Below are 13,227 nucleotides of genomic sequence, written 5' to 3' on the forward strand. Positions count from 1 at the left end.
AAAAAAAAAAAACTCAGAATTTGGAACTTTTTTCCTCACCCATCCATGATTGATTTAACTAATTCTTTTGTGAATTGCTACATGTTGTCTGATAAAGAGAGACAAATGTATCAAGTATGCTATCAAGAGTGTTAAAAAAACTACAAGGCACGTAAAAGTAGATGAGAATTTATAAGTAATATTGTTGTAGTACTGCCCGTGGCCTGTCGGCGACGCTGTGGATCTGGAGGTTGTTTCTTAACCTGCCGGGAATTCGAGAGAAGAAGAAGAAGCGGGTACACAGTGTATGTAGACAGTCATGGAGCGATAGACTTCCTCCTGAGAAGTTTAGAAAACATCTCCGGGTCCTTTCTGGCGGCACCTCGGTGCTGGCATGCTGTGTCAGGATGGGGAACCTGTTTGGGAAAAAGAAGCAAACCCGAGTGACGGAGCAGGACAAAGCCATTCTGGTAGGAACAGCCTCGCCCGGAAGCTAACGTTAGCATGCTACTTGCTCTGTGCCAAACTCCGCCTAGAAATCAGATCATTTAACTTTGAAGAGGCCCTAAAAATGATAGCAGATAATATATACAACACCATTTGAACGTTTGTGACACTCCCCGGTCTGCCTTTTAAACCCGCTGGGCTATTTCTTAGAAAGAATTCAAATCGACAAAGACAGCTCACTAAATGTAAAATGATTTTAAACTGCTCATAGCTGTGGGGCTCACAGGCAGTTTTTTTCTTGGGACAGAAAAAACCGGATCAGAACCGACTTACTAGAAGTTCTCACAATATGATACTTATATCGTAGTATTAAATACTTGCGCGTCATTGTGAGGAGACAGCATGTAAATATAAACGATGTAAATAACTGACATTACTGTTATTAAGGCGTATTACTTGTGCTTTTGAGTAATTTTACGCATACTTGAGTACAAATTACTACACATAATCTACTTTTCTACTTTTGAAATCGTACGAGTTAAAAAAGTAATTACAAATACTCACATTATTGAAATTCCATATATTTAGAGTCGTCTGTACTTTCATATATATATATATATATATATATATATATATATATATATATATATATATATATGTATGTATATATATAAAACTGTGCGAGTATATTTAATTTAGAATCAATGTAGATATTTCCCCATTCCCATAAAATGTATCTTTTAAAGGGGATGAAAGTAACAAATTGCTCACATTACTGTAATCAAGTAGTATTTTTGATGTATTTTATTTAATTAGATATGTACGTTTTTTCATCTTGGTAATGTTTGAATGTTGATAGAGGAAACTTGACTGTAGTAACTACTGATGTAACTACTTGATTACATAAATTCAATTGTCTTCACATCTGGTTTTAATATCGTGTGTGTGTGTGTGTGTGTGTGTGTGTGTGTGTGTCTGCAGCAACTGAAGCAGCAGAGAGATAAACTGCGACAGTATCAGAAGAGGATCAACCTACAGCTGGAGAAGGAGCGACGCTTAGCCAAACAGCTGCTGAAGGATGGAAAGAAAGAGTGCGTATTGTGTGTGTGTGTGTGTGTGTGTGTGTGTGTGTGTGTGTGTGTGTGTGTCCTGGTTGTTACAGTACTGTCATTTTATTGCTTTCAGAATCTTAAGTTCAAAGCCCTCCTTGTAGCCTGCAGTTTGCTCACAGTGATGATTCTGAATGTTTCCGGAGTCAGTTCAGTAATGCTTCTACATTTTTAACTTCACACAGGCTGCATCATTTCAGTTGAAAGTGGGTGTTGGTGGGAGGAAAATGATCTATAATGTAGATGTTAACTTTTATAGAAGATTTATGAAGTGACTTAGAATGGAAAGCTCGCTGCTATTTAAGCATGTTAATGCTAACTACAGCAAATGTGGGACAATATGATACTAATTCTACTTCCAGTAGGATTTCTTTCATGTTGCTCTCAGGAGTTACTTCAGAATTAATGAAGCTTGTCCTCCAGTAAACGGGAGTTTAGTGTCATAGTAACTGTAGCGACAGTAGTTTAAGCTGTTTCGATCAAATCTTCTCATTCTGAGTTTTTTTTTTTTTTTTTTTTACTCTTTTGTTTGAACAGGAAAGCTCTCCTCCTGCTGAAGAAGAAGCGTTACCAGGATCAGCTCCTGGACAAGACGGAGAACCAGATCAGTAATCTGGAGCGTTTGGTGAGTCACCAGAGAACCCCCAACACCAAACGAACCCAATGACACTGAGAGATCCTCACGGTCACGTCTCCCGTTCCAGGTTCAAGACCTGGAGTTCGCTCAGATCGAGAAGAAAGTCATCGACGGCCTGAAAGTGGGAAATGAATGTCTGAAGAAGATGCACGAGGTAGAAGTGACGTGTAGTTTGATCTGATGTCTCATGTCTCCACCTCAGACTGCTGACGGAGTGTTTCTCTCTGCAGGTGATGTCCATCGAGGAGGTGGAGCGGATTATGGATGAAACCCAGGATTCCATCGAGTACCAAAGGGTTCGTTAATAAAAAAAAAAAAAGAAATCAGCTCGGAGTAACATTGTAACCTCATCTTCCAGAGGAACCAGCTGTTTACTGTGTTGGTGTTTTTGTTTTCCTTCAGCAAATCGACGAGATGTTGGCCGGCTCCTTGTCTCAGGAGGATGAAGACGCCGTCCTGGCCGAGCTGGAGGCCATAACTCAGGTCAGTGGACTCGGAGCTCCGTCCTGCGGTCTGATCCGGTCTAATCTATCCACATATTGGCAGCAGCTCTCTGTTCCCCCTCCTCCTCCTCCTCCTCCTCCTCCTCCTCCTCCTCCTCATCTTCATCTGAACTCTGACTCTTCCAGGGAGACGTGGAGCTTCCCGACGTTCCTTCAGACGAGCTGCCAGAAGTCCCACAAGCCGCAGAGGAGAAACCAGGTAATCCTGCTGGGATGAAGGTTATTCAGTCAGATCTCCACCCAGATTAATAATCCCACTCAGAACGAGTCACTGCGGCATTTTGATATTTATATACAACAATGGGTTCCTTTCACATATGTAGCCTAAAATTGAAACATTACCAGTTAGGAAAATCCTCATTTCCCAGTCTCGTCGTCTCGTTGTCTCGTCGTCTCACTTGCAATCCAAAGCTTCCCACTTCCCAAGAGGAAAAGTCCCAATTTGACCGTGTTCATGTATTTATGTTTGCCACTGGGAGTTTGAAGTTTTCCTTCACTCGAGTCACTCCTGTAAGTTTCATGCAGCCTTCCACAGAGCTCCTGGAGTCTTCAGCTGGGATCTGGAAAAGTTTCCTGGTTGGAGTGTCCACGTGGCAGAACTCTGTCGATAGATTCTAGAAGTCAGTTTGTTGTCATGTGAACTTTTACGAAGCTCTTAAATTTCCTGCTTTCCCGATGGGAACTTCCCAGTCCGTTTCCCTAAGCTGTGTGAACTTGCAGCATTTGAGTTTTTCTCCAAACCAACCAGTTGCTTCCTGTTGGTTTCAGACCGCGAGCGTGAGCGTCCCAGGAAGAAGGCGGAGCCTCAGATGCTCGCGGCCTGACGTCAACCCGACTGACTGACGCGCTGAAGACGTCCGCTCATCCACCCGGAGGTGGAGCGGCTCCGCCCCCGGACTGGAGCGCGGCGTCCGGACCTGCAACTCTGATCTGTGAGATCAGATCAATGTGCCTGAAATCAGTTTGTTTACCACTTGATGCGTCTCTCACAGACAGGAAGTGCTCGTGTATGTAACTCATTTTAACCTATGAGATTATCCTTTTGATTTCTGCTTTGTAAACTGTCTGCTGAACTTTATCGGATTACATCAAACACTCCTCCACAGGGCTCATATCTCAAACTTGTGCTTTGTAATGGCATTTTCAGACGCTTGTGTCTGGATTTCCAGATTTTTTAAAGGTGTTCGAGAGACTAATCCCACCTCCCCATCCCCACATGTTGTATGTCATAATTTGGGCTCAATGAGGAATAAAACACATTTTATCTTCTTTTTTTTGCCATAACTGTTGCTCTCTTCCATCGTTTTAATTCATCCTGGATTTTGGTTCCATAAAACTCATATAAATGCCCCCCCTCCCCAGGTCTGTTTTCCATTTGATAAAAACGATACACAGTGTTACAGTTGAATATTGCTTACAATGGAAAACGCGCGAGACAGTCATCTGGTTTCCACCAGTTCTTTAAATATTGATAAAAGCTCTTCCAGCTGTTGTGTCGTCTTAGTTTGAGGTCTCGACTGGAGCCTAAAACGTCTCTGGATCCTGAACCTCCTTGTTTCACACAATATCCAGCATCTCCGAGGTAATTTTCCGAGCAGATTAACTGACCTAATTCTGTGGATTAGAGCAGTGTCATCGCTGAACTGATCGTGTCACCTGTGGGCGTCCCCACTTCGTCCACAAAATGTAATCTCTCCAAGGTGTAGCGCTCACAACCTGTCGTCACCTTTGTGGAGTTTTCCAGCAGTGGCCTACATCCACGGAGCTTAACGCCGCTGTACATGTGATGATCCCCCCATCTAATCTGTAAATCAGTTAATCTTCACACACCGGTGACTGGAAGCTGCAGACGTCGTTTTCATCCACCTGGTTCCTCAGACGGTTCAGCAATTTGTTTCCCCAATAAAAAAAAAAAGTGTTTTCTGAGCAGTTATTGAACACAAGGTGGCAGCAGGCGTCTGGAGGAGCTGCAGGTGGAGGAGGAGGAGGTGGAGGTGACTCAGTGTGAGTGGGAGCAGGTTCATTAGTGAGGTGGCGATCAGCAGCATGTCTGCTCTTCATTCAGGGAGAAAAGTATGGAGAAGAAAGAATAGAAAGCTGCTTTAGAAAAAGTCACAGTCACGCGTTTGATGAATAAAGATGGACGGACTTCATAAACAAACCCACGCTTGAAATACTGAAAGAATATATCCAAACAGAGCGCTGGACTGAAAGGAGCTCCAACACGTTTCAGTTCAGGGACAACAAACAGCCCAACCGGTAAACTAAAGAAACTGTGACAAGTGTTTCATAATATAGTAATACATTATTGAAGCATACAGGTAATTTCATTATTGTACTCTTTTGTATTCAGTTCTGATTAAAGTAATCATTTTTGTAATATAAACTTGACTTCCATTCCCAAGTGTCATTTCTTCTATTTGCCAATCACTGTTAGTTAGTGCTTTGATTCCTTAATCATTATGTTCGTTAAATGAAAAAAGCCCCCCAAAAATTCTGCTTAAAAAATTAAATTCCTGTCTGTTGCGTCTTTATTCATAAATAGATCCATAAGAATCAGGGTTACATGCTTCTCTCCTCTGCCAGACACATTTATCACATTCACATTGATCTTTATTTTCCAGCTGCCGAAAAATATTTGATTGTGAAAATGACAGTGAGATGCTAAAACTGCAGAAATGTTGAGAGAAAATATGGAAAAGGTGTCATAATAAGCAGAAAGTTCCATACGATTCCACTGAAAAGTTAGAAACAGCCTGAAAGAAAAAAATGAGTAGTGTGTTCCTTATTGGACTATTTAATGTGTTTTTCTTTTCTGTCACTTTTTACATACTGACCTCTGAACTCTTTTGCCTATGGCCACTTCTTTGAGTGACTCAATACACCACCTTGTGGTCTCGACTGGTACTGCAAAACTAAAGTGGATGGAGGCTAAAGCCGCACGTTCTGAATCCTGAGTGAAAACAAGAAAAGCAACCGCAGTGGCTCAGGAAGACTTTGGGAAACAGGTGTGGTGAAAGCTCTCTGTTAGGGTCTTCTTCATGCGCTAGATGAAACTATTCTCCAGAAAGGTTCAACTCGAAGCCTGAAACAAGCACAGAAAAGACTGAATACCTTCGGTCAGATCGTGTGCCTGCATGCTTTTGGTCCATTTTTAAATAGATGTTGTCCGCTATTGATAGATTTTTCAAAAAGTAAAAGAAATATAATAAAATGAGTAAAAATTGTCGCCTCTCACTGCTGTTTTGTGTATTGACACATCATGCCATCATGGCTTTGCTTTGTTATCGCCATGAGGCCGAACCAAGGTTATTTTCATCGCTCGGACTAAAGAAGGCTGGGAGGAAGTGAAGTGCCCCATATATAAAACCTTGAATTACTTTCCCTGAACAGAAACTGTGCGTCGATGTTGGTTTTGTGGGGCTTTTGACGAGCCTGAAATAGCTTGAATTGTCTGCGGAGTTACTTAAATCCACTTCACAGCAGGGCCCTGCTTCTGAATGGACTGCAGCTGACTGTGCACTTCAACACTAGTGTGTGTGTGTGTGTGTGTGTGTGTGTGTGTGTGTGTGTGTGTGTGTGTGTGTGGGAGTGGGCGCCACGCTGATGAATCACAGACGTGGATCTGAGCCGGAGAGGACGATGGTGAGTAGGCTGCACATAAAGGAGATCAAATGCTGCTGAGCAGAAGCTTCAGGTGTGTGTGTGTGTGTGTGTGTGTGTGTGTGTGTGAGAGAGAGAGAGAGCATTCTCCTTAGAGTCCTGCCCAAAGTCAAATATACCCAAATTTCTTTCTACACGACCTAAAGAAGTTCATATTTTTCAATATAAAAAATAAGTACATTAGTAAAATGATTCAGTTTTGATCGACCTCAGTACGAAGAAATGTCTGTGAACACTGTTCTCACAGTCAAAGCCTGAAAGAGTCTGAAAATATATAGAGATCAACAATGCCACTAATGCTAATGCTGATTCAATCATATTTATATTAATAAGCTTGACCTCCTCACCTGAGTTTTTTTTCTTTCTTATTCTATCCATGATTGACAATCAATACCTTCGTTCATTTGTGTGTAATTATTCTTGAAAATGGGCCGGCGGTCGAACGCACACCTTCAATTACTGAAGCTAATAGTGGGGATTGAACTCTCCCAGAGGAGAGAATCAATCGCCCCGCTGTCGGTGGGAATGTGGCTGAGGAAAAAACACGCCCGATCGATTTTCACAAACCTCCTCCTCTTCCTCAGCGTTCGATTTAATCACATGTGACAATCAAAACACAATCAGGCCCGAGCAAGGTGCCGCTCCGCCACCCGAGCCTTCGGCGGCGGCGGCGGCGGCCTGGAATAGAAAGACATCGTTACAGTGCTCTTTCACCACGCTGCTCGGTCTCCTCCTCATGGATCCCCTTCACGTCGTGAGGTGCTAAGATGAGTGGGATTCCCTCTCCCACCACACAAGGCTCCGAGATGCAGCAGGGCGCCGTCCCACTCATACGGAGCGCAGCCCACTCAGCCAGAAGGCTCACAAATATAGAGCAGGCGCACATATGTGGACAACAGTCCGTCCACTATGGCCTACTGGAATCGCTCTACTTTTAGCAGCATTAATGAGAAATTAGTTCTTAATGTGCCAGATTTTTATTTTTGTCTTATTTTAAGGAAGTTGACAGAGCTGCTGTCTCGATGCAGTCGACTTACAGAGCTACGTATTAGCTCAAGCTGCTTTGTTGCTTTTTCCCATTGTCATGAGTCGATGAACATTTTTCAAACAAAAGCTTACATCCGCGTTATAGAGCATCTTCCTCCCATTAACATCCAAATTATAGAGCATCTTCCTCCTCTAACATCCAGATTATAGAGCGTCTTCCTCAAACTTACTGATGTACCTTCAGCCTAGTTAAAAAGCACTGTCCGTCTGCGTGGGAGGAACTGTATTCATAGCTTCAAATGAGTAAAACAATGACTAAGACCTCTTAAAAGTCATTCTAATGCATTGAAGAGCTGGTGATGAGCTGTTTTGGGTTTATACACTCAGACTGACTGTACCAACAGTTCCAGTCAGTGTGTGGAGACACTGGTTCTTCTTAATGAGTACAGCAGAGGCCATGTGGAAGCGAAACGTGCCGCATTTCTGGGCTCAGTGCGAAGCACCCAGATACCAGCATCACACTCTCTCGCATGCTGTTCGTTGGGATTACTCAGCGCTAGTTTCTCAGAACAATAAGAAAAATATTGGCTTGGTGGAGAAACACGAAGCACAACTGATGTTTCAGCACAAGTCCGAGTATCTCACGCCAATAGAAGCTAAACCCGTCCAAAAAGAAGAAAAACAAACAAAACCTGGCGTCATAATGCACAGTTTGTGACCCAATTCTCTCTCTTTATTTTTCAAATATCCGGCAGCGGGGCAGCAAACTGTGTTTTCTGGGCAGATTCTCCCGTAAACAGACCGAAACCTGCTGGACAATGAAAACATCGGTGGTGGAAAGCAGAGGGCAGACATGATGAACAAGAATCTTTCCAAAAGGTTATCCCTGACGTTCATCCATCCATCCATCCATCATCTGTCAAACTATCAGTCTGTCTGCCATTCTGCTAATCGTTTGTCTGTCCATTCAAGCATCCATCTGTTCATCTGTCCATTGCTCATTCATACAGTTCTTCATTCATCCATTCATTGTTCAGTTCTCCATTTCATTGTTGGTCTTTCTGTTCATCCATCCATCCCTCTATTTGTTTGTTTGTCTTCCGTCAGTTCTTCCACCCATCTGTTCATATGCTGGTCTGTTTATCAATCTATTTTCTCTCAGTCATCTGGCTGTCTATTAATCCATCCATCTGTCCATCCGTCAGCCTGTCAGTCTGTTGATCCATCCGTCCGTCTCTTCAGGATCTGAAGTTTGGTGGTGGCAGTGGCACGGTGGTGTAGTGGTTGGCCCAGGCTCTTCACAGAGGAATGGTTTGAATCTGTGAGTTTGCATGTTCTTTCCAGATGTTTAGTTCCAGGTCTCACTCAGTTGTGTCAAACTGTTCACATCGTTTCTGATCACACCGATTAATCTGTCCTGAGTACACATACTGATTTATACACGCGCTCGTGCCGCTTAAAGGGATTTTTTCTTTTTCGCGTGGACTCGCGGCTCCTGTCGCGGGTGGTGGTGCTGTTGGTGCTGTTTCCCAGCGGCCGCGCGCGCAGCACCGCCCCTCTCCGGTGAGTCCGCCTCTGCGCTCCTTCAGAGGCGGGCGGACGGACGGAGGGACGGACGGAGGGAGCGAGCGTCTGCGCGCGCGGGGGAGCCGGTGTGGGCAGCGAGCGGGAGGACTCCTATAAAAGCTGCCGTTCCCACGGCGCGCGGCGGACACGACACTTCACACGCGCCGCGTCCGGACGCATCGTCTCCCGCGCCACAACGGAAAAAAAAAAAGGAGAGAAAAAAAAAAGCCACCGGTCTATGGTTCTGACTGATTCTCCTACAAGGATGTCCCGGACCGACGAGGTGCACCGTATAACGGAGAATGTCTACAAGGTAAGCGGAGCCGCTCGGGGGGACAGGTTCGTAGTTCGAGTCCCAGCCGCAGAGCGCGCGCCAGGGCGCAGCGGCGGAGACACCTGCTGCTGCTCCCGGGGACGGCCGGTGACAGGACCGGGAAGTTTATCACCACCTCCAGTCATCCGGATCATCCAGAGAGAGAGAAATGAAACAGAAGGACATGAGTTTAGAATCCTTAAAGGTTTTCTCAGGCTGACGCTCACTTATTTCAGCTGAGAACATGGAAAGAAACAGTGGTGTGTAAAAATGAGCAAAAACAGAGTTTAACTCTACATCAGAGACATTTCTGAATGAATTCCTCTAAAACACCGACTGTCCTCCAGACTATGAAGACAGTACTCTGATCATGGCTCACTGAAGGCATTTTTCATCTTTTCACTCATATCTTGAAGTTGACAGAATGAAAGCAGAAGATTTAATGTACCAAGATGAGTAATCGCTCGTTTCAAATCACTTTAATTCTAACATGAACTTTCTGGGATGCCACAATGGCCAGATTGATACATTTTGAGCTGAAAAAGCTCCTCATATTGGAGACATTTATGAGCACTGCTGCTCTTATACCATGAAAAAAACCCCAGCATAGTATGGATTTAAGGAAACATGTTGTATCATGTGTTATCTGAACACAAAAGTGCCTGAAGATGCTCCTTATTCGGAGCATTAGACCCCCATCAGGTTCTCTGACTGAGGTTTGATGTATTAAACGTGGAAATAACCTTTTAAACAGTCACTCGCTGATGAAACGTTATTTCAAGATTCTGACATTTCCTGTAAAGTGTAAAATAATTTTGCCATTTTTGTGCGAAATCAGTTGAAGTAACCACTTTAAACTGGCCACAGTCAGGCAAATTTCACCATTTCTGGCGTGAAGTGTTTGTTCCCTGCATATTTCTGCTGTAAAACACACCTGATTGAAATGTCTGGCTCCTGATGGAGCTTCACGATGGCTCGTTGATTTGAGGCAGGTGTTGTTGGAGCAGCTTCCACTGCTCTGCGTTTACATAAACCTCTCTGTGGATTTGTGATGCGACGACCTGCCAGCTATGTAATGTAGTGTTTTTGCTGAGAGAAGTGCGTGGTATGGCCCGCTGGGTGTATGTTGAGGCGCGGTGTTTGATATTTCCCCTGATGGGAGGCAGAGGAGCGGAGAGCGAGGACAGCACTGTAGAGGTCAACAAGTTCATTCCATATCTAACTTCTACCGGAAGGTAAATCGACTTTGTTCAAGATGTTTCATGAGTTCATGTCGTATAACAAAGTCAAGATTTTATTGGAAGTGGTTTGGAAGGAACAGGAAAGCAGCTTGTCGTCAGGATTGAAGGTGACTTGCTTCCCGTCGAAAGTCTTTAAATTCCTTTCCTGAGACAAAACGATGTGGAGGAAGCTCCGTGTTGGTTTGGCTTCTTTCCGAGCGAGTCCATAGAGTGTGTTTCAGTGCAGACCTGCGAGCTGTCAGTTCTGCCCCCGGGGCCGTTCAGTTCAGCGCCTCTCGGAGCGGGAGCTGTCAGCGGCGGGCCGAGTCCTGCTGGGGGAGGCTGAACCAGACATCACCCGGCTGACGGAAGGATGAGAGCTCACATCTGAACAGCTGCTGGGAAATCCATCCACAGCGTTCGTTTTGGAGCTTTCAGCTTGTACAGGTGTGTTTAAGGGAAGCTTTCCTTTCTCTCCATTTCCCAGTGAAGATGATGCAGATGGGAGGGGTGCTGAAGCTTTAATCATATTGGACTCTGCGTGACAGCTTGTGTTTCTGTGTGTTGTGGATCAGGTTTTAACTCAAATGTTTGACATATATATATATATATATATGTATGTATATATATATATATATATATATATATATATATATATATATATATATATATATATATATATATATATATGTATGCGTGACATCAGTGTTTTTGTGGCAGGTGGAGCTCCAGGACGAGCTTATTCACTAGACTGTCGACTGTAAATGCACTAGTTTGATTTTTCTTATGGTCTAGTCAAGCACATTTTAGTTCAGGGACCACAAACAGCCCAGTCCCATCTAGAAATGGCGCCTTAATAACCTTTAGCTTGAAACTTTAAAGTGGCGCAGAGCGTACCTGATGATAATGTCTATAATTTAGCAAAACCAAACAATTACTATGGAAAATTACTGCCATCTCAACATAAATCCAATTTTAATGAAGCCTTTTGATGTCCATAAATGTTCTCCTCTAGCTGTTGCATTGTGGGTGATTTCACAAAGTCACTCTGACAGCATGGCTTCAAGGCTAATTTGCTAGCAACCAGGTATCCAGCTGTCTTTACAGCTCCACCAATGAAAAGTACAATTTGAAAAAATGATTTGCTTCAGTGCAGTTATTTACTTTGATGGCGTTCCACAGGGATCAACCTTGGGGCCATTGAAGTTCTGTCGAACTTCACTCTCGAACAGGCTGAACCAGGATCAGAGAGTTACTAGAAACACTGATGTAAAGCAGGTTGTGGCTGCCACAGTGAGTCAAATGAAGAGTCAAGGTTCTCAGTTTCAAACTTTTCCAACTCGGCTGTCATGAAGTGAGTTCATAAGGCGACTTCGTCGAGGCTTTGACCTTAAATCCTCCAGAAATCCGGGACGACCCCGCAACTGAAAGAAACACGAGCGCTGTGAAGTGACAGACACTGGGATCCTCCTTTTGTTACTTCTTCAAACAAAAGGTGTTCAGCAGAGGCAGGGAGGGGTGTGTGTGAAGGTGTTACTCTTGAGTTTCACTGCTCTCTCTCTCTCTCTCTCTCTCTCTCTCCCCCTGGGCGAACTTGACCAGGGTTTTTCTTTACGTGAGGAAACTTGTAACCGCTCCTCCCAATCCGAGGAAGTTTAGGGATTTCCAGTTTGCTGTGCAGGACAGAAAAGTGTAGCTAAAGCAATCAGCCATAACATTATGACCGCCAAATACTAAAGGGAGGTGAAGATGTGAAAGTTGCTCTATTCCATTTCAGTATTCCATGCACACTCCAGAGGGCTCAGAGTGGCTGTATAATGAAACTAAAGGAAATCTTAACTCATGAAATATAAGTAAAGATTCTAAGGTAATAAAGATTTAAGTATTTCAGTTTGTGTACAAAAACAAAATCTAAAATGTAAAATGAAAGTGTTACTGTTTTCACACAGTTTTCCAGTTGCACCGAGAGTCTGAAATTTTGACCTTCATTAAATGACATTTTAGGCTTTAACAGCATTGATTTCACACACACAAAAAAAAAAATCCATTTTAATAATCTAGTTTTGAAACCTCGAAGCTATTTATTCTTGTTTCATGGTGGAAAATTGGTGGATTAATTACAAAACGAGGCCATTTTCAGCCACCGCGTACGATTTCTTGATAAAAAGTCTTTGCCGCTGGTCGGTTTGTCGCAGTGTCTTTGGATTTTTGGAACAAAAAAATGGCGGATTCATTAGCAACTGATTACCTTATGAAAAATGCTGCTGAATTTTTTTTTCGGTATTTCGGTGTTTGTTGAACAAATAGCTTCAGATTAATGATCAATCTGGAGACAAGTTGAAGCGAGGTGTCTCTCTGCTCGGGGTGGGGGGGCGCGCTTTTAAATATGCAGCACCGGGGATTTCTTCCTGTCATCAGCAGAGCTGCAGGACCCCCGGTGTGTGTGTGTGTGTGTGTGTGTGTGTGTGTGTGTGTGTGCATGGTGTTTAGAGAAACTAACAGGTCTTTATTAATTCATTAAAAGCGTGGAAGATGAAAAGACCTGGAGGTGCCAGCTCCCATTAGATAACACTCTGCTGCTCCGCCGAGGCGACCAGGCAGCGGCGATAAATGTCAGCAGCTAAATCATCGGCATGAAGACGGGAACATTAGGAACATCAATTACACAACATAATATCGCAATGAAGTGTCAAACACGGAGTGCTGCGCGAGGCGGCTCAGCCCACAGGGAACTTTGACCTTGCTTTAATATGTAAAAAAAATCTCAATGTCTGTCTGTAATCTGCATTTAGGTGTAGACCTA

The 13,227-nt window shown here is 43.7% G+C and overlaps 2 protein-coding genes across 7 annotated transcripts in view; both read left to right on the plus strand.

Moving 5' to 3' along the window:
• Positions 1-260: 260 nt before the first annotated feature.
• chmp6b (charged multivesicular body protein 6b) lies at positions 261-3,959 on the plus strand. The gene is made up of 8 exons (XM_030098998.1): positions 261-449; positions 1,408-1,517; positions 2,073-2,160; positions 2,240-2,326; positions 2,403-2,468; positions 2,575-2,655; positions 2,802-2,874; positions 3,444-3,959. The coding sequence occupies exons 1-8, from the start codon at positions 387-389 to the stop codon at positions 3,497-3,499; spliced, it is 624 nt and encodes a 207-aa protein (XP_029954858.1). The 5' UTR covers positions 261-386; the 3' UTR covers positions 3,500-3,959.
• Positions 3,960-8,948: 4,989 nt separating this feature from the next.
• LOC115393866 (brain-specific angiogenesis inhibitor 1-associated protein 2-like) overlaps positions 8,949-13,227 on the plus strand; it is a 56,997-nt gene continuing 52,718 nt past the window's right edge. For 4 of the 6 annotated variants that reach the window (XM_030098988.1, XM_030098991.1, XM_030098990.1 and 1 more), the window contains exon 1: positions 8,950-9,204. In XM_030098988.1, the coding sequence (XP_029954848.1) occupies positions 9,130-9,204 (75 nt within the window). In that variant the 5' untranslated portion in view covers positions 8,950-9,129. Of the gene's footprint in view, positions 9,205-13,227 lie in introns of all 6 variants that reach the window. The other 2 variants (XM_030098989.1, XM_030098993.1) reach the window with 2 other exon arrangements.

Source organism: Salarias fasciatus, chromosome 8, assembly GCF_902148845.1.
Source record: "Salarias fasciatus chromosome 8, fSalaFa1.1, whole genome shotgun sequence".
NCBI classification, from domain to species: Eukaryota; Metazoa; Chordata; class Actinopteri; order Blenniiformes; family Blenniidae; genus Salarias; species Salarias fasciatus.